The 27,088-nt window shown below is 36.5% G+C and overlaps 1 protein-coding gene and 2 non-coding genes across 3 annotated transcripts in view; all 3 read left to right on the forward strand.

The window, feature by feature from the left end:
• Positions 1-27,088, forward strand: part of NRDC (nardilysin convertase) — a 102,849-nt gene that overhangs the window by 14,181 nt on the left and 61,580 nt on the right. The window contains exons 2-6 of the mRNA NM_001206991.1: positions 6,578-6,902; positions 9,493-9,626; positions 10,563-10,632; positions 10,789-10,870; positions 11,695-11,848. Of these exons, the coding sequence (NP_001193920.1) occupies positions 6,578-6,902; positions 9,493-9,626; positions 10,563-10,632; positions 10,789-10,870; positions 11,695-11,848 (765 nt within the window). The remainder of the gene's footprint in view (positions 1-6,577; positions 6,903-9,492; positions 9,627-10,562; positions 10,633-10,788; positions 10,871-11,694; positions 11,849-27,088) is intronic.
• MIR761 (microRNA mir-761) lies at positions 10,591-10,666 on the forward strand. Its single transcript, NR_031377.1, has one exon. It is a non-coding gene; the product is annotated as a microRNA mir-761 (primary transcript).
• Positions 24,595-24,666, forward strand: TRNAY-GUA (transfer RNA tyrosine (anticodon GUA)). The gene has a single exon. It is a non-coding gene; the product is annotated as a tRNA-Tyr (tRNA).

Consider the following 27,088-nt stretch of genomic DNA (forward strand, 5'->3'; position numbering starts at 1 on the left):
GAGGGTGAAACCAAATTGAGGTAGACAGGTTGAATAAGTTAAAGGGAGAGAGGTTTTCTTAGACATCTTAGAAGAGCCTTACTCCTCCAAAAATTTATACACAGTCAACACACACACACATAAATAGAGACTACATGGTTTAGTTGGGAGGTAATGACAAGTTATATATTTCATGGTTATCTTCCCAAGTACCATTTTTGACCTGTAATGATTTAGCACTATCTAGGTCTAGAAATAGCAATGTAAGACTAGAACCTGAGTGGCTAATTATTTTATCTGTGTATATGAAAATGAGGTCTTCAAAGTTATATAATATACTATGGTACGGCCAGGAGATAATTTATTTGCATGTTTTTCTCTATGTGGAAATTTGGATGATTTCCAACTTTTCTCTATCACGAATGTTGCTGCAGTGAACATTGTTACATATCTTTGTGCATGTGTGTGACTATTTCTGTGAGACATCTAGAAATGTAATCACTGGGGTAAAAGGTATACAGAGTTATCATTGTTAAGAAAATAGGTTTGCCATATACTACAAAAATACTATACCCACTGAGATTCATAAGCAAGCACGTGAGAATACCCTGTTTGTATATATTTTTAAACTTATTTTTATTTGTTTTTGTTTTATGCTCTTATTGATTTGAAGGAACTCATATCTTGTTACAGGCTTCCCTGGTGGCTCAGATGGTAAAGAATCTGCCTGCAATTCAGGAGACTTGGGTTCGATCCCTGGGTTGGAAAGATCCCCTGGAGAAGGGAATGGCAACTCACTCCAGTATTCTTGCCTGGGAAATCCCATGTACATAGGAGCCTGGTGGGCTACAGTGCATGGGGTCACAAAGGGTGTCTGACACGACTGAGGGACTGACACTTCTTTTGTATATTGTTATTCTCTTCTCTAAGTATACAGTTTTCTGTTAGATTTAGTTTATGATGTTTTGTTTTAGAAGAATTTTAAGTTAGAATATAGTGAAATCTCCCCCAAAACAATAATTTTGTATCTTATTTAGCATAAATTTTCTTCACCCCAATATTATAACAGTATTTTCTCATAATTACTTTTAAGACTTTTTTTCTTTTGCTCTATAAGCTATTCAATTTATATGTGTTAGGTGTAAGGTAGAAATGGCTATTTTATCTCCCTAAAGAATTACCTGTTGTTTCAAAATCATTTATTGAATCATAGTAAACAGTGTTACAATGATATTATAAGCAGTGCTCTGTTTCTAGAACCTGTTTTCTTAAATTGATCTGTCGGTATTCTTGTTCTAGTATACTCTTTAATTTTAATTGCTTTAAAAGATTATATTTCATAATTAGTAAGGCAGTTCCCGTCATGTTTTCCCTTTTGAAAAAGTTCTTGGCGTATTTTTTTTTTTGTCCATATGAATTTTAGAATCATTATGCCAAGTTACCCAGGTAGTGCAGTGGTAAAAATCCATATGCAATGCAGGAGGTACAAGAGATGCAGGTTCAATCCCTGGGTTGGGGAGATGCCCTGGAATAGGGAGTGGCAACCTGTTTCTGTATTCTTGTCTGGAAAATTCCATGGACAGAAGAGCCTGTGGGGGGCTATAGCCCATGGGACTGCAAAGAGTCAGACACAACAGAGCATAGCGCAGTCTCGACAGCTAGTTACACACACACACACACACACACACAAATACAAACTTATTGGGCTTTTAAAATTGGAATTGCCTTGAATTTATAGGCTAATTTGGGGGAATAATTTATATCTTTGTAATACTTGGTGTTCCCATTCCAGCTGCATGGTATGACTAGTCAAGTCTGTTATCTTCTCATGTAAAGTTTTCTAGTTTTCTGTTGTTGGATGAGGAACAGATTGGCTTCTGGTGCCATGCTACTTGGGCTCAATCCCTGCTAAACTTAGGCAAATAAAAATCCTTTTTTTGTGTGCTTTAGTTTCCTCATCCGTAAATTGGGAATAACAACTCATTAGGGTTATTATAAAGATTAAATGGATTAAGATATATAAGTTATTACATAAAATGTGAGTGGTTATTGGATGTACTATAGTTTCTTTTGCTTTTGTGAATAGAATCTTTTACTTAAATCTCATTTTAATTGATTAGCTTTGGTCTATAGGAAATTTGTGATTTTTTTTTTTATGGTTCTTGATTTTGGATGCTTTGCTGAACACTTTTTTTACTCATTTTTTAAAAATTCTTTTGCATTCTGTAGTTAATCATATACTTTTGCAGTGAATTGTTTTAGCTTTCAATATTTTGGCCTTATAGTTCTTTCTTGTTTATTTATATTGTGGATTTGTTTTCATTTGCTAGCACTTCTAATACAGTGTTGAATAAGTGATGATGAAGAGCATTTTGTCCATGACTGTCTTTAAATAGATTTGATGTTTGATTTATAGAAGTCAATTCTCTCTTGAATTTAACCCTTAGAAGTTAATTCAAGCTAAGGGTTGTATGTGTTTGTGTGTGTACTTAATTTGTTAAGGAGTGGGTTTTGGATTGTCATTTTTTATTATACAAACAATGTGTTTTATTATTACAAAAGATTGAAAAATATGTAGAAACTATAGTGTAAAGCATTAAAGTTCTTGTATCTTGTTCTAATTTTATTTTCTCTCCATATATATATATATATGTATATATATTACTGTTACATTTGGTTTGTGTCCTTTTAGTTCTTTTGCTACACCTTTATGTACATTTAGGGCTTTTACCGACTTCCTTGGTGGCTCAGATGGTAAAAGCGTCTGCCTACAATGTGGGAGACCCGGGTTCGATCCCTGAATTGGGACGATCCCCTGGAGAAGGCAATGGCAACCTACTCCAGTACTCTTGCCTGGAAAATCCCATGGACAGAGAAGCCTACAGTCCATGGAATTGCAAAGAGTCGAACACGACTGAGTGACTTCACTTTCGCTTTCATAGCTCAATTGGTAAAGAATCCGCCTGCAGTGCAGGAAACCCGGGTTTGATTCCTGGGTCGGGAAGATCCCCTGGAGAAAGGAAAGGCTACCCACTCTAGTATGCTTGGGCTTCCCTTGTGGCTCAGCTGGTGAAGATCTGCCTGCAGTGCGGGAGACGTGGGTTAGATCCCTGGGTAGAGAAGATCCCCTGGAGAAGGGAAAGGCTACCCACTCCAGTATTCTGGCCTGGAGAATTCCATGGACTGGATAGTCCATGGGGTCGCAAAAAGTTGGACATGACGGAGCGACTTTCACTCACTTCACTTATGTACATTTAATGTATATTTGTGTACATTTTTGTGTATGTGTGTACACATAGTTTTATTTATTTTATAGAACTACCTGATATTTTGTTTCACTTGGCACATTAAATACCTATTATATATCAGGCCCCCTTTGGGCATTGGCATTCTGCTCATTCAGCAAATGTTTCTTAAATGTTTCCTAAGTGCCAGGCAATGACTTAGGTGCTAGAAATATAGCTATGAAGAAAAAGAAAAGCCTGTCCTCAGAGCTAACTTTCTAAAGGTGCAGACAGAAAATTTAAAAATGAAACAAAACCCAAACCAGAAAAAAGCATGATAAATGATGTGAAAAAAAGTTAAAACAGTATAAAAGAGGATAGGGATTGTTGTTCAGTCGCTAAGTCCTGTCTGACTCTTTTTGACCCCATGAACTGCAGCTCGCCAGGTTTCCCTGTCCTTCACTATCTCCCTGAGTTTGCTCCAATTCATGTCCATTGTGTTGATGATGCCATCTAACCATCTCATTCACTGTCGCCCCCTTCTCTTACCTTGGATCTTTTCCAGCATTAGGATCTTTTCCAGTGAATCAGCTCTTTGTATCAGGTGACCAAAGTATTGAGCTTCAACTTCAGCATCAGTCCTTCCAATGAATATTCAGGGTTGATTGCCTTTAGGATGGACTGATTTGATCTTACAGTCCAAGGGACTCTTAAGAGTCTCTCTAACACCACAGTTTGAAAGCATCAATTTTTTGGCACTCAGACTTGTGGTCCACCTCTTGTATCCGTATATGGCTACTGGAAAAATCATCGTTTTGACTATGCAGACCTTTTTCAGCAAAGTGATTTCTCTGCCTTTTAATATGCTAAGTTTGTCATTGCTTTTCTTCCAAGGAGCAAGTTTCTTTTAATTTTGTAGTTGCAGTCACCATCCACAGTGATTTTGGAGTACAAGAAAATAAAATCTGTCACTGTTTCCACTTTTCCCACATCTGTTTGCTGTGAAGTGATGGGACTGGATGCCATGACCTTCGTTTTTTGAATGTTGAGCTTTAAGCCAGCTTTTTCACTCCTCTTTCACCCTTATCGAGAGGCTCTGTAGTTCCTCTTTGCTTTCTGCTGTCACAGTGGTGTCATCTGAATATCCGAGGTTGTTGATATTTCTCCCAGCAATCTTAATTCCAGCTTGTGAGTCATCCAACCCAGCATTTTGCATGGTATACTCTGCATATAAGTTAAGTAAACAAAGTGATAATATACAGCCTTGTTGTACTCCTTTCCCAGTTTTGAACTAGTCTGTTGTTCCCATGTAAGGTTCTAACTATTGCTTTTTGTCCTGCATCCGGATTTCTCAAGAGACAGGTGAAGTTATCTGGTATTCCATTTTCCAGTTTGTTATGATCCACACAGTCAAAGGCTTTAGTGTAGACAGTGAAGCAGATGTTTTCCTGGAATTCCCTTGCTTTTCCTATGATCCAGTGGATGTTGGCAGTTTGATCTCTGGTTCCTCTGCCCTTTCTAAATCCAGTTTGTACATCTGGAAGTTCTTGGTTCACATACTGTTGAAACCTAGCTTGAAGGATTTTGAGCATCACCTTGCTAGCATGTGAAATGCGTGCAATGGTGCGATAGTTTGAACATTCTTTGGCATTGCCTTGCTTTGGGATTGGAATGAAAACTGACCCTTTCCAGTCCTGTGGCCACTGCTGAGTTTTCCACATTTGCTGGCATATTGAGTTCAGCTCTTTAAAAGCATCATCTTTTAGGATTTGAAATAGCTCAACTGGAATTCCATCACCTCCACTAGCTTTGTTTGTAGTGATGCTTCGTAAGTCCCACTTGACTTTGCACTCCAGGTTGTCTGGCTCTAGGTGAGTGATCACACCATTGTGGTTATCTGGGTCATGAAGATCTTTTTTCTGTAGTTCTTCTGTGTATTCTTGCCACCTCCTCTTAATCTCTCCTGCTTCTGTTAGGTCCATACCTTTCTTTTTTTATTGTGCCCATCTTTGCATGAAATATTCCCTTGGTATCTCTGATCTTCTTGAAGAGATAGATCTCTAATCTTTCCCATTCTGTTGTTTTCCTCTGTTTCTTTGCATTGATCACTGAGGAAGACTTTATCTCTTCTTGTTATTCTTTGGAACTCTGCATTCAGATGTTTTTTTTTTTTTCTCCTTTGTCTTTAGGTTATCTTCTTTTCTCAGCTATTTGTAAGGCCTCCTCAGACAACCATTTTGCCTTTTTGCATTTCTGTTTCTTGGGGATGGTGTTCATCACTGCCTCCTGTACAATGCCACGAACCTCCATCCATAGTTCTTCAGGCCCTCTATCAGATCTAATCCCTTGAATCTGTTTGTCACTTCCACTGTATAATCATAAGGGATTTGATTTAGGTCATACCTGAATGGTCTAGTGGTTTTCCCTACTTTCTTCAATTTAAGTCTGAATCTGGCAATAAGGAGTTCATGATCTGAGCCGCAGTCAGCTCCTGGTCTTGTTTTTGCTGACTGTATAGAGCTTCTCCATCTTTGGCTGCAAGGAGTACAATCAGTCTGATTTCGGTATTGACCATCTGGTGATGTCCATGTGTACTTGTGTTGTTGGAAGAGGGTGTTCTCTTGGCAAACTCTGATAGCCTTTGCCCTGCTTCATTTTGTGCCCCAAGGTCAAATTTGCCTGTTATTCCAGGTATCTCTTGACTTCCTACTTTTGCATTCCAGTCCCCTATGATGAAAAGGACATTGCTTTGGGGTGTTAATTCTAGAAGATCTTGTAGGTCTTCATAGAACTGTTCAACTTCAGCTTCTTCAGCATTACTGCTTGGGGCATAGACTTGGATTACTGTGATATTGAATGGTTTGCCTTGGAAACAAACAGAGATCATTCTATCATTTTTGAGATTGCACCCAAATACTGCATTTTGGACTTTTTGTTGACATGAGGGCTACTCCATTTCTTCTAAGAGATTCTTGCCCACAGTAGTAGATATAATGGTCATCTGAATTAAATTCACCCATTCCAGTCCATTTTAGTTCACTGATTCCTAAAATGTCGATCTTCACTCTTGCCGTCTCCTGTTTGACCACTTTCAATTTATCTTGATTCACGGACCTAACATTCCAGGTTCCTATGCAATATTGCACTTTACAGCATCGAACTTGACTTCCATCACTAGTCACATCCACAACTGGGCGTTGTTTTCACTTTGGCTGCGTCTTGTCTTTCTTTCTGGAGTTATTTCTCCACTGTTCTCCAGTAGCATATTGGGCACCTACCAACCTGGGGAGTTCATCTTTCAGTGTCATAGTGTAATGAAGAGCTGACTTGAATGTTTTGTGATTTTTTTTTTTTTTTCATTTTTTATTTTTTAGGTACATCAAATTACGAAATGGCTTGCAGGCACTTTTGATTTCAGACCTAAGTAATATGGAAGGTAAAATGGGTGATGCAACAGATGATGAAGAGGAAGAAGAGGAGGAAGAAGAAGATGATGATGATGATGATGACGATGATGACGATGATGATGATGAAGATTCTGGAGCAGAAATAGAAGATGATGATGAAGAAGGTTTTGATGATGAAGATGAATTTGAAGATGATGATGATGAACATGATGATGATCTTGACGCTGAGGATAATGAGTTGGAAGAATTAGAAGAGAGGGCAGAAGCTAGAAAGAAAACCACTGAAAAACAGGTGTGAGTCATGTCTGTTACATCTTTTTCTAATTTGGGAATTCTTTGTAATAAGTTCCAAACTTATGTTTTGTCTCTTACTGGCAAATAGGAAGTATATATCTGTTGATCTTCAGTAAGAGAATATTTATTCTATGTAAAGATTACATTTAAAAAAATATTTTCCTCTAGGGACTTCCTTGGTGGTTCAGTGGTTAGCAGTGGTTAAGACTCTGTTTCAAATGCTGGGAGCCTGGGTTTGATCCCTGGTCGGGGAATTAAGATCCCTCATGCTAGAATGTGTGGCCAAAAAATTTAGGGAAAAAAAGCTTATTTTTGCTGTATTGTAAAAGTGACAAATGCTCATTATAGAAGCTAATGGAAAATAAAAACAAAAATATAAAAGTTGCCCATAACCATAACTCTCAGAGATAATCACTGGGTGTATTTGACAACATATTTTAAAAACAAATGCCTGGAGCTGTGAATCTGCAAAGTTCTTAGCGTGGGATAGAGGAATAAGAGAATGCGTTATCCTTGGAGAGACTGGAAAAAGCATAAGAGAAGAACAAGTGTAGTGTAGAATTCTTACATAGGCCTGTGTTTCTGAGAATCCTCATGGGTGATTTCTATGTAAGTAACTGAATGTGATTTGTATTTTTATGGGGAAGCATCAGTGGTCCAAATAATTAATAAGTAATTTGGAAGAATTGAAATAGAAATGGGGAGTTGAGCTTAGTTAGTGAAACATATTAATAACAGTAGGTGAATAGATAAGTACTGGTTGATAGAAATAATATTCCTCTCTGGATATTTTTTGAAGAATGCTTCCATTTTGAAGTAGAAAATACCAATATTGGAGTATAATATTCTGGAGCCATTATAGTGGAATTGACCAGCAAATGTTTGTTAAAGCTAGTATCTTAAATATTGGTAATATATTCAACATGGTATCATTCTCAAAAAAATGAATTAAAGTTCAGATTATTAACACTAAAATCTAAAAGATCACATGTATAACACTATAAAATCAGCCCTCAAAATGTGACAGTTTGAAATGTAAGTAGTAGATATGTCTTAGATAAATTGATAGGTACTCTTCTGGAAAAAAAAATTTTTTTTAAAGAAGATTGTGCCTGTTGTTTCACTTAGGTGTTGAAGGGGTTGAGTCATGTTTAAAGAAACTGTTCCCTCTTGCTATTCAGATTATAATTGATGCCTGTTTTGGCAGAGCAAGATAGGCCAAGTGATTTTAGCTTGGAAGGCTTTGGGGATAAAAACCAAAACACCAGGGAAAAAATTATATATATGTAGATAGTCTGTTGTCTTTATAGTCTATACTAAAGTCTTTATAAATAAATTAGGAGTTAATCAACTCACTTTTAATTTAAAATAGATCTTATAATTCCAAATAGAGAAATAATAGAAGGGAAGAAATAAGTCAAGTGGGAAGAATAGTGATAGTTAGGAAACCTGAATTCTAATTCTGAGACTGTCATTATCTTTACAAAGGATCTTAGACCTTTTCATTTTCTCATTTTTTCCCCTCATTTCTAAAACAAGAGAATTAGGTTACATAAATTTTGAAGTCCATTTTCGCTCCAGACTTACTGTGTTATAACTTCATAACTGAATATTCCTGGTTTATAAACTTCTTCCTGTATCTCTATTAATAGCTTTTCCTGTATTTGGACTTCTTCATACCCTCTATCAACTGATAAGCAAAACTCTAGGATTAAGTTAAAAAATTTTTTGACAGCCAATTTTATTGTCAAGATGTAATAAAATATTTTAGGTTTATATAGCAATTGTGAACCTGTTTGACAAAAGAAGATGTGCATCCAGTATTTTGGGTACCCCTTTTTATTTTGCTTATTACATACATCAAACTCTAAATGTTACCTTGTCTAGAAGCAGCAGGGTCAGAATCTAGTGATCATTTAAACAATGGCTTAGATGCTGCCTGTCTTTTCTGAGAACTTGGTATGATATATTCCCTCATAAGATACTGATAGCTGATTTTCTGGATTTTAGAAAGGAATGGAAGAGGTTAGTGCAGTTTGAAGACGAGATCAAATTGTTTTATGCTGTGGGTACACTAGTGAAAGGAAAGATCCCATGATTGTAGTCATGGAAAATTATTTATATTCACTGAATGAATAAATGCCTACAAAAGGTAAATAAAATAGATAGTCTAGATAAGAGATGGCTTAAGAGTAGTATAGGATTTTGCAGTGGTTTTATGATTTTTTATTTGAAAAATGTGAACTGTGTTTAAGATGAATATGTGAATTTGTAAGGATAGTAGGAAGAAAGTTTTCTGAGGTTTTTGGAGAACATTTACCCAATTAGGAAGTTGGCTACTCTTTTAATCATCATTTTTACCCTCTTCCACTTTCTTCCTCCCAGAGGGAAGTTGTTCTTGATCTTAAAGTTTTAGATCTTTAAAGTTCTTGATCTTAAAGTTGATAAATTAACAAGATTGGAATTTAAGTATGATATATGCTGAATTATGATTTGTTCAAGGCTTTCTTAAATCAAGTCTCAAGTATGAATTTCTCAAGTATGAATTTTTTGGATAGATAATTCTCAAGTATGAATTTCTTTTCTAGCAATTGCAGAGCCTGTTTTTGCTGTGGTCAAAGCTGACTGATAAACTGTGGTTTAAGTCAACTTATACAAAAATGTCTTCAACCCAGCTGTTCAAGACAAGAAATCTTAATGGGGTAGTTGGAGCTGAAAGCAGGTTAGGCATCTATTAAACACATCACAGAACCCATTAGACTGTGCTTTGAAGAAGTGGATATTCCGTCATGTTTTAACTGAGTTTATGTGTCTACGTCTTAAATAAGGGATTTATGAGTATCACGTGAGGCTGTTTGGTTCTTCCAAAAACGTACACCTCCCGCCTGCCCACCCCCCCCCGCCCCGCCCCGCCAACACATGGTTAGACTTTATACCAGGTGTACACTATTTTTTTTTTAAAGCCTTCTAAGAGGATAACTATTTATCAGAATAATCTGTGTCATCAAATGTGTTAGCCCTTTAAAATTGACATTTGTAAAATTTGGGAAAGTTAATAATTCAGCTTTCTATCCTTTAGGATTCAAATTGACTATTTTTCTCTCCTTTTTTTATGTCCTTTAACTTACTTTGATATAATGGTTGCCCTGATCATTTTAAATGCAGAATTTGGCATACCTCCTGACTATCTATTTTGTTGCAAATTGATTTTCCCAAAGTACTTGGAAAATGTGAACCAATAAGTAATGTATTTTTTATACCTTTATATAAGAAGTGAAGAACTAAAAAGCCTCTTTAAAGTTTAGTTCTGTAGTTCTTTAATGGCTTAAGATTTTTAATAACCATTAATTTATTATCTTTGTTAGATGTTTTCTTGAGTTGTTATCTTATGCCCTGTTTTAATAAAAACAATATTTTCTGAGTGACATATTGAGAAGTTTCCATCTAGTAACTTGAATTAATGAACACAGAGCCTTTAATTGTTTAGAGATCTTTAGAGAAAATCTCAGATATATTACTTCTGCAGATTTCTGAAATCTGGTTAATCAGGAAACAAACTTGGTTCAGAACTTTGAAATGCTGACACAAAATGATACTTGGGTGGGCTGGCCAGTCCCCTTTGGCTTTTTTTCCTGTCTGTTTCTGCTTTTTCCCTTAGGTCTGCACCTGTTCAGCATTTTGCAGGATGGCAAGAGGAGGAGCAGCAGGGTGAAACTGACACAGTTCTGGTGAGTTTCACTTTGCTGCTCCTCCAGATTCTCAGGGAAAGAATTCTCTTGCTTTCTGTTGGATAAGGTCCATCTCCAAGTGAATCCTTAAAATGAGATGACATTATTATTCCTGTAGGATTGACTCACTATTTGTATGTGTTCTACTTACTCCAGTCTGCAGCGGCTCTTTGTGTTGGAGTTGGGAGTTTTGCTGATCCAGATGACCTGCCCGGGCTGGCACACTTTTTGGAGCACAGTAAGATCTTTGTAAAATACCATTGCCGGGTGTGATTTTTCCTCCAAATTTGTAAGAATTGATTTCACAGATAAGTAACTGGTTTGATAGGATTGTGATAATGTTTAATAAGAGAAAAACTAAGAAAAAAATCTTAGTGAATATCATAGGGGAAAGACTTAATTTTAATCTTGAGTGTATTTGTTTTGAGGATTAGCGTGAAACTGCTTAGAAAACTATTTTAAAATGTAAGTCTTATTATTCAGGTACAGTAAGGCCAACCAATCAGGAGGAAATTGCTGATCTTTAGGAGTTTAGACTATCATCTTGGGAGGGGCAGTTCCTTCCAGGACTGGCAAGGCCTCAAGATGTCAAAGCATTAGAAATACAAAAAATAAAAAGGCACGATTAATATCAAAGCAAAACAGTAAATTTTCAGTGTAATTATTTATGTACCCAAGTAAAACCTTTGTGAATGCTATTCAGTTATGAACTCTTGAATTACTACTTCTTTGTATGCTAGTTTTCTAAGGTACTCAAGGGTGAATTTCTTACCTTATGAGTTTTTATAGTAGAAATTAATTTGCATATATGTCAGTTTACATTTTAACCTTTTACAAATAAATTACGTATTTCATTAAAAATATTTAGTTTTTTAATTTAAAAATAATATATGAGCATTATAGAAAGTTAAAAAAACAGAAGTACAATGAAGAAAATAAGTATTATCCAGATGTAATCACTGTTGGCATATTTTCTACCAGTTTGTTTTGAAATTTCATCCTTGTTAATAAAAGCATTTTCTGTATCTTTGTGTTCTGTGACTTTGAATTCTTTTCACTTAGTGGTATTCATGGGTAGCTTGAAATATCCAGATGAAAATGGATTTGATGCCTTCCTGAAGAAACATGGGGGCAGTGATAATGCTTCAACTGATTGTGAACGTACAGTCTTTCAGTTTGATGTCCAGAGGAAGTACTTCAAAGAAGCCCTGGATAGGTAACTAACCCAAAATATATTTTTATTTTGATTGTCTGGTGCCATCTTACAACTGGCAATGTTGGGCATTGTTCTGTGGTATTTTTTTTCCAGCAGTACTCTAGTTCTGTAGGATTATCAACAATATTTGGAGAACAGAGCAAATTGTAAATATACCTTGGCTCTTATTCTGTAATACTTAGTCTTTGTATTAAAGATTAAACTGAAACCATTTAAATATCTTTTGAATTTTGTAAATAATGTAGTCTCTATTGACTCATTATTGCAATTATTATTTTCTAATTTAGTAGAAAATATGGAAAACAGAAGGGAAAAAGAGGTAAGATTGCTCTCAATTTCATAATCTAGAGATAACCATGATTGATATTTTGGAATGTAGCCATCTATACTTGTAACATATATGGGATCAGCTTATTCATATCTTTTCATATTTTAAAAACAAGGTTTATCACGTTTGTATACAGTTTTATAATTTATAAAACATGACTAAGTAATTGTGTATCTGTTTAACCATTCATGTATTATTGGACAGTTGAATTATTTTTAGTTTTCTGGTACTATGATGCTGTAGTGAATATTCTAGAGTTTGTGTACATCGTTAATCATTTCCTTTTGCTAAGTTCTAAGGAGTGAAATTTCTGAGTGTATTTGCATGAATATTTTTAAAACTTTTTTAAAAAGAGCTTTTGATACTCAAAATTATCTTCTCAAAAGTTTGTCAGGGCATTAATAGAGCTTTGATATAGCAAGGTTGTAAGGCAAAGCATACAGTAGTAAAAAGAAGTCACTTTATACCAAAATCTAGATAAATATAAGATTGAAATACTAAGAAAGAAAGAAATAATCGAGTTTGACCAGTATAATGTAAGGTCTGATGGCAGTTTTTGGTCCATTTTTTGTTGGTTATTTCTAGTATCAAGAATTTGGCAGATACTTATTTGAGATGTCTTGAATGAATTAATTCAAATTTTTTTTAATATAAAAAAATGCCATAAAATCAAAACACAAATGACAAAAAAAAATTCTCAAAACATGACAGTGGTCAGGTTTTCTTAAATTGTCTCATCCCTTAAGAATTAATTCGACCCTGAGAAAACTTCTGGGTAAGTTCCTGTAAGTTGAAAGCATATGCCATTATTTTCAAGGAAATAAATATTTGTCTGTTCTTGAACCCCCAAGTTAACAGCTTTTCCACTAAAACAATGCCAAAATGCCATTAAAATTGACATAATTACTTTGATGACAGTGTTTATAGTAGGATACAACATAGTGGTTTTTTTCTTTAATCTGAAATATGGCTGTCTATTTTGTATTCAGTGAAATAGTTTATAAGTCTTTTTAATCCCATACTTAAGGATATGCTCACAGTGCATATATTTGATATCAGTGTTTATCTAATTAAGCATTTAATTCCAAAATAACAAACAAAAGAATAGAGATAAAAGAAGTTAATCAAACAGTGCAAATGAGGCCCAAATTTATCTTTTTTATAAACATAGAAAATCAGGAATACTCTTTAGGGTGACTGTGTGTTAGCTTTGATTTCAGAGTTTTCAACTCCCAAGTTTTACAGCATGTTAAGAAAACTTAAGCAGTAGACAAATTGAATACTCATGAATAAACACATTTCATTGGAAAAAAAGAATAGGCAAAGGATATGTTGAAAAAATTACAACCACCTCAGAGATGATGAAATTTGATATAAAGTCTAGTTAAGGAACTTGTTTCATTTCTTCTTAAGAAATTCTATACATTTTTAATCTTAGGAGTACTTCAGGAAATCCAAAGATATTTGCACATTTATTACAGATTATTTCTACTTAAAAAACTCAGAATTAATAAGAAGAATGCTACTGCCTAATAGAAATTATTAAGAATATCAGGCCATGAATTTATGCCATAAATGGTAGACAGTGGTAGAGCATTAAGCATTGCATATTCTATAATAAATATGATAATTATTATACTTCTACAGTTAATATGACTTCTCTGGTGGCTCAGACAGTAAAGTGTCTGCCTATACTGTGGGAGACCTGAGTTCAATCCCTGGATTAGGAAGATCTCCTGGAGAAGGAAATGGCAACCCACTCCAGTATTCTTGCCTGGAAAATCTCATGGACGGAGGAGCCTTGGAGGCTACGTCCATCGGGTCACAAAGAGTCGGACACGACTGAGTGACTTCACTTTCACTTTTTCACAGTTAATATGCAATAAAATGTCTTTGGATAATTTGCAAAAGACTCTTACATAGCATGGATTAAGTTTGTCTATTTTTTAATAGGTCAGTAAAATCCAGTTTCCTCACAGGTCATATTGTTCAGTATCTTGAATCATTTAAGTAAAAAGTTGAGGAAATAACGGAATTTTTACTCTGTTAAGTAAATGAGAATGAAAGCTGATTTTACCTTGGCAGCCTTTGCTAATTTCAGTAAATTTGAACTTTATCAGTATTTCAGGGCAAGAAGAAGACTGATCAAAGTCCAGGATGTTCACAAAGTGGGATATTTAATAGAAAACTCTTCTCATGATAAACTGCAACTTCAGAAAGCATCACCCTTAGGTTGAGGAAATGGATTAGCCATCCTGGGGAGTTACAGACTGCTTTGAAAAATGTCTATGTTGTCTAGTGAACCTTAAGCCTTGAATATAGTTTAACATGGTCCAGAACTGGTAGTGTTCTCTGATGCCCAGGAGAAGCAAAAACAAACCCTCTCAAAAATAAAATGCCTTTGTTTTATTTACTCTCAAGTAGAGTGACCAGCATTCAGTCAAACATAAGCAGACATGCAACAAAATAAGACAAGGTGAATGAGAACAGGAAACAGGAAAAGACTTAATGCCTTAGAAATCTTAGAGATTGGCATGGTTACGTACAGTTATTGTTTTTACAGAAATAAGGGACAAGTTTGAATACAGTTGTAAGTCATAGGAAACTATAAAATGTGACCTATGAGATTTGAAGTATAAAAATTAAGAAAGAGCATTGTGAATTGAGACATGATAATTGAAATTTAAACCAATGGATAGATTTAAGAAAGGAATACATATAGATGATGTTAGAATTTGTGAATTGAAAGATAGACCAAGAGAAATCCCAAATACAGTGTGAAGAGAGAAAAAATGAAAGATACAGAAAAAAGGAAAAGTAGCATAGAGAATAGAGTGAAAATGTCTGAGATATATATATAAATTATATATATTTTATTATAAATATGAATATATATATTATATATTTATATATAAATTTATATATTATATATATAAATTATATATATATACACACACCTAGAGAACTAGAGGGAAAAGAGAGAAAAGTAATACAGACAAAATATTTGAAGGGTTGATCACTGGAAAATTTCTAGAGCGTCAAATCAGAGGGTAAAGAAGTCTTAACAAATTCCAAAAGTATATATTAAAAGAAATCCACACGTAGAAAATTATAGTGACTACAGAAAACCAAATATAGAAAATCTTTGCCAGATAAAAGGGCAAAAGTTCTTTAAAGTCATATTAGTTAGTCTGATGGATGACTTTTCAGCAGCAGTGGAAGCTCATTGACAATAGAATACTTGTAACAGCCTGAAAGAAAATAACCACCAACTACAAATTCTACACCAAGCAAAAAATATCTTGTAAGAGTGATGGTAGAATACACCCTTAGACACACAGTTGAGTGTGCATGCCATCAGCTTACCAAAGGAAATTCTAAAGAATATATTTCAGGCAGAAGGAGAATACAGATCAGAGCTGCAAAAACAATAGTGGAGCAATGAAATGGAGCATTTGAAATGCTCCAAATGAAGTGGAGCATTTTATATGAATCATATACATGAGCATTGATTACTTAAAACAGTAATTATGAAACTTAAAAGTATACAGAGTTAACAACAACAATGTATCAGGAGTAATGCTAAATGGAGAAAAAGATATTTTTATAAGATTAATACTAGACTTTGATAAGTTAAAAGGATACATGTAATATTTTTAAGGGTAACTGCTGAAAAAACACAATTGGGCATAAAAATTCCAAACCAGTACAAGGAAAACACTTGGAATAAGTCTCTCAAATAAATTCAAAGAAGAAAACTGTAGTAGGAGGGATAGAACAAGTGGGACAAGCAGGACAAAGGAGAATGCAGGTAGATGTCAGTTCAGTTCAATCGCTCAGTCATGTCTGACTCTCTGCGACCCCATGAATCGCAGCACGCCAGGCCTCCCTGTCCATCACCAACTCCCGGAGTTCACTCAGACTCACGTCCATCGAGTCAGTGATGCCATCCAGCCATCTTATCCTCTGTCGTCCTCTTCTCCTCCTGCCCCCAATCCCTCCCAGCATCAGAGTCTTTTCCAGTGAATCAGCTCTTCACATGAGGCGGCCAAAGTACTGGAGTTACAGCTTCAGCATCATTCCTTCCAAAGAACACCCAGGGCTGATCTCCTTTAGAATGGACTGGTTGGATCTCCTTGCAGTCCAAGGGACTCTCAAGAGTCTTCTCCAACACCACAGTTCAAAAGCATCCATTCTTCGTTGCTCAGCTTTCTTCACAGTCCAACTCTCGTATCCATACATGACCACTAGAAAAGCCATAGCCTTGACTACATGGACCTTTGTTGGCAAAGTAATGTCTCTGCTTTTGAATATGCTATCTATGTTGGTCATAACTTTTCTTCCAAGGAGTAAGCGTCTTTTAATTTCATGGCTGCAGTCACCATCTGCAGTGATTCTGGAGCCCAGAAAAATAAAGTCTGAACTTCCCACTGTTTCCCCATCTATTTCCCATGTAGTGATGGGACCAGATGCCATGATCTTCGTTTTCTGAATGTTGAGCTTGAAGCCAACTTTTTCACTCTCCTCTTTCACTTTCATCAAGAGGCTCTTTAGTTCTTCTTCACTTTCTGCTATAAGCGTGGTGTCATCTGCATATCTGAGGTTATTGATATTTCTCCCGGCAATCTTGATTCCAGCTTGTGTTTCTTCCAGTCCAGCGTTTCTCATGATGTACTCTGCATAGAAGTTAAATAAGCAGGGCGACAATATACAGCCTTGACATACTCCTTTTCCTATTTGGAACCAGTCTGTTGTTCTAGGAGGTAGATGTAGATCCATATGTAACAGTAATTCTTATTAAATATGAGTGGATTAACTTCCGTTTAAAAGATAAACAGACTGGATTTAAAAAGCCTAATCAAATAGTTTTTAAGACTTAGATATCTAAGGCTTGGGAGGGGTTCCCTGGCAGCTCAGATGGTAAAAGAATCTTCCTGCAATATAGAAGACCTGGATTTGCCTGGGTTGGGCAGATCCCCTGGAAAATGGAATGGCAACCCACTCCAGCAGTCTTGCATGGAAAATTCTGTGGACAGAGAAGTCTGGCAAGCCACAGTCCATGGGGTTACAAAGAGTCGGACATGACTGATCGACTAGTACACGTAGTAAGTCTTGGGAAAAAAAATACTGCTCAAGAAGCTCATGTCATACTGATAAAACTTAACTAGGAAGACATAATTGTTTCCAGTTTGAACTCATCTAATAGCATAGCCTCAAAGCAAATCAAATGTAAAGAACAATGAATCAGTAAGCAACTGCAGTGGGAGATTTAACACCCCTTTCTCAGTATTTGATAGAATAACCATAAAATCAGTAAGGACACTGAAGATTAGGACAAAAAGATTACCACTTGAATCCTTAATCAACACCTTCCAGCTACAAAATTCTTTCATTTGATCATATTTTAAGCCACAAATTCAGTCTCAAATTTCAAAGCATTGAAACCATATTATTAATGATTTTGTTTTCTAATCACACTGTATGTACAGTTAAATTTTAGCCAGAAATCAATAACAGAGAGACAGCTAGAATATTGCCTTATGTTTGGAAATTAAATACATTTCTAAGGAAATCCTGGGTAAAGAGGAAAGCATATCAGAAATTAGAAAATATTTTGTATTGAATTATAAAAATATTATAGAATAAAAGTTGTGGGATGCAGCTATAATTGTACTTAGAGGGAAATATATACTTTTAAGTGTGTATTCTGTCAGCTTCCCTCATGACTCAGTTGTTTAAGAATCTGCCTGCAGTGCAGGAGACTGCCTGCTATATAGTAGACCTGGGTTCGATCCCTGGGTTGGAAAGATCCCCTGGATGAGGAAATGGCAACCCACTCCAGTATTCTTGCCGGGGACATCCAGTGGACAGAGGAGCCTGGCAGGGTATAGTCCATGGGATCCAAAGAATCAGACACGACTTAGCAACTAAACCACCACCAAATGTATATTTTAGAAAAGAAGAGTTTAAAATTAATGAGCTGGTCAATCTCAGGAAGTCTGAGTAAGACTAGCAAAGTATGCCCAAAGAAAGAAGAAAGAAAAGGTGAAGATAAATGAAATAAAGAGCAGATTGACCTCAGCAGGAATAGTAAATAAGGACCTCTGAAAGCCCCTCCTCTGTAAAAGCAATGAGAACCTTGCCAAAAATTGTCAAAATCAACTTTTTCAGAACTCTGGAAATAAGCCAAAGCTTGCAACAATCCAAGGAGTTTATTCAGGCAAGTGACTAAATCTTAGTAAGAACAGTTTGCTTTGTGACATTTTAATTTGCCCTGTTTCCATTCCCCTCTACCCAACTCTACAGTAGTCTTAAAAACGAAAAGGTCCCACAGTCTTAGTGAAAACAGGAGTCCAGCAGCCACTGAAAGGGGCTGGATGGATTTATAGATCTCTAAAAACATTGTTCTGGAGAATCTTCATTATTTGACCTGTCTAGCAGTTCCCTGGGAACCACCATTCATGAACTTTCATGATTTGGCCTGACTGGGAGCTCACGTATTTACAAAAATCTTTTTCTCTGGAGACATTTGTCTATAGCATTTAGATGGCAGTAGTTTAACTTTGTGACCATCTGAGGCAGTGGATAAAAGTTGGAGCAAACAAAGCTTAAAAGGAAAAACTGCAGAATAGATCCTAAGGGGCTTTGGAAAGCTCCAGGATATTCCTGGGAATTTTGAAGGTCACATATGTGTATAAAGCTGTGTCATGTCCAGGGCTGTATGCATGCTCAAGAAAGACTTAAGGCCTTACACTCTTGTCATGGCTGGTGTTGAGTCTCTGTGCAAGCAGGATGTGATGGCTAATGTAGAGTTGTAAACTGCCTGACTGTATGTTGAAAGCATCCCCCAATATGCATAGAGAACCCCTTGGCAAGGCATTTAAGGAAATCTCTCTGCAACCAGAGATTATCGCAAGCTAACCAAGCCATCAAAGAATACAGACTTCACAGGATTAGTTTAAGGTACGTGTGAGTTGCTCGTTCATGTCTGACTGTTTGCAACCCCATGGTCACAGGCTCCTCTGTCCATGGAATTCTCCAGGCAAGAATACTGAAGTGTGTAGCCATTGCCTTCGCCAGGGCATCTTCTTAAACCAGGAATTGAACCCAGATCTCATTGTGGACCATATCTTTACTGTCTGAGCCACTAGGGAAATCAGAAGGGCACTAAATATGTAAATAGTAACAACAAGAAACAGCAATAACAACAAACCCGGATGAGGGAGGAGAGGCTTGATTTATAGAGTTGCTACATTATATTACTAAAAATTTTTTTTCAACAAAATTATGAGGGATGCAGAAAAGTATGACTGATACAATGGAAAAACAGTAGTCAATAGATACTGTTCCTAAGAAAGTCTAGATTCTGGAGTTAACCTGACAGAAACTTTAGATAACCTATTTTAATTATGTTCAAAGAGCTAAAGAAAACTATGTCTAAGAACTACAGGAGAACACAAGAATGATGTCTTACTAAACAGAGAACATCAGTAAAGAGATACAAATTATTTTTTTCCCAGATAAATAGTTGCTTTATTTTTACTTTTTTTTTTTAAATTGGAGTACCATTGCTGTACAATTCTGTGTTAGTTTCTGCTGTACAACAGAGTGAGTCAGTTATGTGTGTACATATATCCCATCCCTCTTGAACCTTCCTTCTAACACCCCTCAACAGATACAAATTATTAAAAGAACCAAATAGAAATTCTAGAGTTGAAAAGTACAACTTGAAAAATTAACTAGAAGAGCTTAACAGAAGATTTGAGCTAGCTGAGGAAAGAATAAACTAGAAGAAAGATTAATTGGGATTTTCCAGTCTGAGGAACAGAAATAAAGAAAAGTGATGAAGAAAAATAAAACAGAGCTTCAGAGATCTACGAGATACGATCAAGCATACTAGCATGTGTTTTATAGGAGTTCCAAGAGGAAATGAGAAAAACATAGAAATATTCTTGAAGACATAATAGCCAAACTCTTTCCAAATTGGTAAAAGACAAACATCTACACATTCAAGCAACTCAGCAGATTTCCAGAAGAATAAACACAGTGATATTCACAATGACTTTCACATTAAGACTTGTTATAATCAAGCCATTAAAAACTAAATGTAAAAAGAATATTGAAAGTAGCAAGAGAGGAGCAGCTTTTTTCATAAAGGTTAGTCTCAATAGGGTAAACGGGTGCTTTGAGAAATCATGGAAGCAAGAAGACAATGGTATGATGCATTCAAAGTACTGAAAGAATGCAAACCAAGTATTTTTTATCCATCAAAAATATCCTTCTAAATGGAGAAATTAAGACATTCTCAGGTAAATTAAAATTGTCATTAGCAAATCTCTGTACGACATGGATGGAAGGAGTCCTTCAGACTGAAATGAAAGGACACTCAATTCCACATGAAGAAATAAAGCACACTTAAAAAGATAACTTATATAATTTATACTGTCTTTGTTTACCTATATAAATATAAAAGATACAGTTTTTGTAGTTTTTTTCCTATCTGATTTAAAAGATAGCTGTATAAAGAAAAAATTATAAATGTGTTCATAGGCATATAATGTATAACGATATCATTTGTATGGCAATAATAGCACAAAAAAGAGAACAGGTATATAGAAGTGACGCTTTCGTGTAATACTGAAGTTAGTGAAGTGAAAGTGAAGTCGCTCAGTCGTGTCCGACTCTGCGACCTGTGGACTGTAGCCCACCAAGCTCCTCCATCCATGGGATTCTTCAGGCAAGAATATTGGAGTGGGTTGCCATTTCCTTCTCCAAATACTGAAGTTAAGTTGGTATTAATTCAAAATGGATTGTTATTAGTTAGGAAAATAACTCAAAAATATAGTAAAAGAAATGGCAAGGGAATTTGAATGGTACTCTAGAAAATACCTATTTTAACAAAAAGAAGTCAGCAGTTGAGGAATAGAGGGGAAAAAAGGCATAGGACTTGCAGTAGATCGCAAAGACAGATATAAATCCTGTCTTATCAGTAATTAAATGTAAATGGATTAAGCATTTCAATTAAAAGATAAGACATTGGCAGACTGGGCAAAGAAACATGAGTCAGCTATATAATATGCTACCTATAAGAGATACACTTTATTTTTTAATTGATATAATTGCTTTACAGAATTTTGTTGTTTTCTGTAAAACATCTACATGAATCAGCCATAGGTATACATATGTCCCCTCCCTCTTGAATCTCCTTCCTCCCTCCCTCCCTCACCATCCCACGCATCTAGGTTGATACAGAGCCCCTGTTTGGGTTCCCTGAGTCGTACAGCAAATTCCCATTGGCTTTCTATTTTACATATTGTTGTGTGAAAAGACGAGAAGTGAAAAGCAAAGGAGAAAAGGAAAGATATAAACATCTGAATGCAGAGTTCCAAAGAATAGCAAGAAGAGATAAGAAAGCCTTCTTCAGCGACCAATGCAAAGAAATAGAGGAAAACAACAGAATGCGAAAGACTAGAGATCTCTTCAAGAAAATCAGAGATACCAAAGGAACATTTCATGCAAAGATGGGCTCGATAAAGGACAGAAATGGTATGGACCTAACAGAAGCAGAAGATATTAAGAAGAGGTGGCAAGAATACACAGAACTGTACAAAAAAGATCTTCACGACCCAGATAATCACGATGATGTGATCACTGACCTAGAGCCAGACGTCCTGGAATGTGAAGTCAAATGGGCCTTAGAAAGCATCGCTACGAACAAAGCTAGTAGAGGTGATAGAATTCCAGTTGAGCTATTTCAAATCCTGAAAGATGATGCTGTGAAAGTGCTGCACTCAATATGCCAGCAAATTTGGAAAGCTCAGCAGTGGCCACAGGACTGGAAAAGGTCAGTTTTCATTCCAATCCCAAAGAAAGGCAATGCCGAAGAATGCTCAAACTACCGCACAATTGCACTCATCTCACACGCTAGTAAAGTAATGCTCAAAATTCTCCAAGCCAGGCAATATGTGAAACCGTGAACTTCCTGATGTTCAAGCTGGTTTTAGAAAAGGCAGAGGAACCAGAGATCAAATTGCCAACATTTGATGGATCATTGAAAAAGCAAGAGAGTTCGAGAAAAACATCTATTTCTGCTTTATTGACTATGCCAAAGCCTTTGACTGTGTGGATCACAATAAACTGTGGAAAATTCTGAAAGAGATGGGAATACCAGACCACCTGACCTGCCTCTTGAGAAATTTGTATGCAGGTCAGGAAGCAACAGTTAGAACTGGACATGGAACAACAGACTGGTTCCAAATAGGAAAAGGGGTACGTCAAGGCTGTATATTGTCACCCTGCTTATTTAACTTCTATGCAGAATACATCATGAGAAATGCTGGACTGGAAGAAACACAAGCTGGAATCAAGATTGCCAGGAGAAATATCAGTAACCTCAGATATGCAGGTGACACCACCCTTATGGCAGAAAGTGAAGAGGAACTCAAAAGCCTCTTGATGAAAGTGAAAGTGGAGAGTGAAAAAGTTGGCTTCAAGCTCAACATTCAGAAAATGAAGATCATGGCATCCGGTCCCATCACTTCATGGGAAATAGATGGGGAAACAGTGGAAACAGTGTCAGACTTTATTTTTCTGGGCTCCAAAATCACTACAGATGGTGACTGCAGCCATGAAATTAAAAGACGCTTACTCCTTGGAAGGAAAGTTATGACCAACCTAGATAGCATGTTCAAAAGCAGAGACATTACTTTGCCAACAAAGGTCCATCTAGTCAAGGCTATGGTTTTTCCTGTGGTCATGTATGGATGTGAGAGTTGGACTGTGAAGAAGGCTGAGTGCTGAAGAATTGATGCTTTTGAACTGTGGTGTTGGAGAAGACTCTTGAGAGTCCCTTGGACTGCAAGGAGATCCAACCAGTCCATTCTGAAGATCAGCCCTGGGATTTCTTTGGAAGGAATGATGCTGAAGCTGAAACTCCAGTACTTTGGCCACCTCATGCGAAGAGTTGACTCATTGGCAAAGACTCTGATGCTGGGAGGGATTGGGGGCAAGAGGAGAAGGGGACGACAGAGGATGAGATGGCTGGATGGCATCACTGACTCGATGGACGTTGGTCTGAGTGAACTCCGGGAGTTGGTGATGGACAGGGAGGCCTGGCATGCTGCGATTCATGGGGTCGCAAAGAGTCGGACACAACTGAGTGACTGATGTTAAGTTTCCATGTTACTCTCTCCATCTCACCCGCCCCTTCCCATCCCACCTCACCCCCCATGTCCGTAAGTCTGTTCTCTATGTGTGTTTCTTCCTTGCTGCCCTGCAAATAAATTCATTGGTACCATCTTTCTAGATTCCATATACATGCATTAGTATATGATATTTATCTTTCTCTTTTTGACTTCACTTTGTATAATAGTTTCTAGATTCATCTACCTCATTAGAATGACTCAAATGTGTTTCTTTTTATGGCCAGGTAATATTCCATTGTATAAATGTACCACATCTTCCTTATCCATTCACTCTGTTGATGGGCATAGAGGTTGCTTGCGTGTTCTAGCTATTGTAAATAGTGCTACAATGAACATTGTGTACATGTGAGAGACACACTTTAGATTAAAATATACCAGTAGATTGGCAGCAAAAGGATGATATGTGTCCTGCATTGGCAGGCAAGTTCTTTATCACTGGGCCACCAGGGAAGCCTTAAATATACACCAATGGATTGGCAATAAAAGGATGAAAAAGTATATACACATAGTGATTAAAAGGGAACTATAGTGGCTGAACTAATATCAGACAAAATAGACTTTAAGAGAAACTTGTTACTGGAGACAAGGGAATTTTATAATGATATAAGGGTCAGTTCTTCAGAAGGTGTAACAGTTATAAACACGTTCATCTTTCAAAGGAACCTCAAAAAACATAAAGCAAAAACCGACGGAATTGAAGGCAGAAACACACGATTCAGTAGTAATAGTTGCAAATGTAAATATTCTACTTTCAATAAGGCAGAGAACAACTGGGTAGATCAACAAGAAATAGAAGACATGAACAAGCATGTAAACTTTTAACAGAGCACTTCACCCCAAATCAGCAAAATACACATTCTTCTCAAGTACTGCATGTACTTTTCTCCAGCATTGATATATATTAGGTCATAAAATAAATTTATTTCCAGTATATTTGAAAGAATAAAATTATACAGAGTATGTTCTCTAGGTGGAATGGAATGGAATTAGTAATCAGTAGTAACAAGGAAATTTAGGGACTTTCATGAATCTGTATAAATTTAACAGCCTACCCTTAAATAATCAGTGGATCAAAAAAGAAATCACAAGGGAAATTAAAAAATACTTAGACACTAGTGAAAATGAAAAAAACATACAAAAAATTATGAGATGCATCAAAAGGGAAATTTAGATGCATCAGAGGGAAATTTATAGCTGTAAACCCCTCCATGGCTTCCCTGGTGGCTCAGACGGTAAAGCGTCTGCCTGTAATGCAGGAGACCCAGGTTTGATCCCTGGGTCGGGAAGATCGAACCCCTCCATTATAAAAGTAAGATCTCAAATGAACCTAAACTTGCATCTTAATTAGCAAGGCAAAGAAGAGCAATCTAAACCCAGGTAAGCAGAAGGAAGGACATAATAAATATTTGAGTGGAAATAAATGAAATAGGGAATAGAAAAACTATAGAAAGTAAACAAAATCAGAATTTGGTTATTTGAAAATGTGAACAAAATTGACAAACCTTCAGCTAAACTGACCAAGAAAAAGAAATGAAAGAGTGGACATTAGTATGATATTAACCAAAATTTTAAAATTATAATACAATTGTCAACTATTGTATGCCAACAAGTAGATAGCCAAGATGAAATGGACAAATTTGTAGAAAGACACAAAGCTATTGAAACTGACTCAACACAGAAAATCTGAATAGACCTATCATGAGAGATGGGATTAGTAATCAAGAACTTACCAAAAGAAGAGTATAGGTCCATATGACTTTACTGGTGAATTCTACCAAACATTTAAAGGATTAAAACTAATGCTTCATAAACTCTTCTGAAATATAGAAGAGGGACACTTCTAAGTCATTCTATGAAGCTGGTATTGCTCTGATATTAAAACTAGACAATGATTGTACAGGAAAACTACAGACCAGTAGTAGAATGTGTGTGTGTGTTAGTTGCTTAGTCGTGTCCGACACTTTGCAACCTCATAGACTGTAGTCCACCAGGCCCCTCCATCCATGGGATTCTCCAGGCAAGAACACTGGAGTGGGTTGCCATTTCCTTCTTCAAAAGGAACTATAGAAAGAAAGAAAGTGAAGTCACTCAGTCGTGTCTGACTCTGCGACCCCATGGACTGTAGCCTACCAGGCTCCTCCATCCATGGTATTTTCCAGGCAAGAGTACTGGAGTGGGTTGCCATTTCCTTCTCCAAGTAGTAGAATATAGATGCAAAAATCTTCAACAAAATACTACAAAACTGAATCAGCAACATATAAAAAGGATTATGCACCATTCAGGTGGGATTTATCCCAGAACTGCAAGGGTTGTTCACCATACAAAAATCAGTGAACATAATATGCCAATTCAATAGAAGGACAAACACATTTCAAAAATTATTTCAGTATAAACAGAAAAGGCATTTAATTCAGCACCCTTTCATGATAAAACATGTAATAAATCATGAATAAAAGGGAACTTTGCTTTTTGCTTCTCTTCTTTTCAAAGCTATTTGTAAGGCCTCCCCAGACAGCCATTTTTATTTTTTGCATTTCTTTTCCATGGCGATGGTCTTGATCCCTGTCTCCTGTACAGTATCACAAACCTCATTCCATAGTTCATCAGGCACTCTCTCAGATCTAGGCCCTTAAATTTATTTCTCACTTCCACTGTATAATCATAAGGGATTTGATTTAGGTCATATCTAAATGGTCTAGTGGTTTTCCCTACTTTCTTCATTTAAGTCTGAATTTGGCTATAAGGAGTTCATGATCTGAGCCACAGTCAGCTCCTGGTCTTGTTTTTGCTGACTGTATAGAGCTTCTCCATCTTTGACTGCAAAGAATATAATGAATCTGGTTTTGGTGTTGACCATCTGGTGATGTCCATGTGTAGAGTCTTCTCTTGTGTTGTTGGAAGAGGTTGTTGGCTGTGACCAGTGCATTTTCTTGGCAAAACTCTATCAGTCTTTGCCCTGCTTCATTCCGTATTCCACGGCCAAATTTGCCTGTTACTCCAGGTGTTTCTTGACTTCCTACTTTTGCATTCCAGTCCTCTATAATGAAAAGGACATCTTTTTTGGGTGTTAGTTCTAAAAAGTCTTGTAGGTCTTCATAGAACCGTTCAACTTCAGCTTCTTCAGCGTTACTGGTTGGGGCATAGACTTGGATTACTATGATATTGAATGGTTTGCCTTGGAAACGAACAGAGATCATTCTGTCATTTTTGAGATTGCATCCAAGTACTGCATTTCAGACTCTTGTTGACCATGATGGCTACTCCATTTCTTCTGAGGGATTCCTGCCTGCAGTAATAGATATAATGGTCATCTGAGTTAAATCCACCCATTCCAGTCCATTTGAATTCGCTGATTCCTAGAATATCGACATTCACTCTTGCCATCTCTTGTTTGACCACTTCCAATTTGCCTTGATTCATGGACCTGACATTCCAGGTTCCTATGCAATATTGCTCTTTACAGCATCGGACCTTGCTTCTATCACCAGTCACATCCACAGCTGGGTATTGTTTTTGCTTTGGCTCCATCCCTTCATTCTTTCTGGAGTTATTTCTCCACTGATCTCCAGTAGCATATTGGGCCCCTACTGACCTGGGGAGTTCCTCTTTCAGTATCCTATCATTTTGCCTTTTCATACTGTTCATGGTGTTCTCAAGGCAAGAATACTGAAGTGCTTTGCCATTCCCATCTCCAGTAGACCACATTCT

Source organism: Bos taurus, chromosome 3 (genome assembly GCF_002263795.3).
Source record: "Bos taurus isolate L1 Dominette 01449 registration number 42190680 breed Hereford chromosome 3, ARS-UCD2.0, whole genome shotgun sequence".
NCBI lineage: Eukaryota > Metazoa > Chordata > Mammalia > Artiodactyla > Bovidae > Bos > Bos taurus.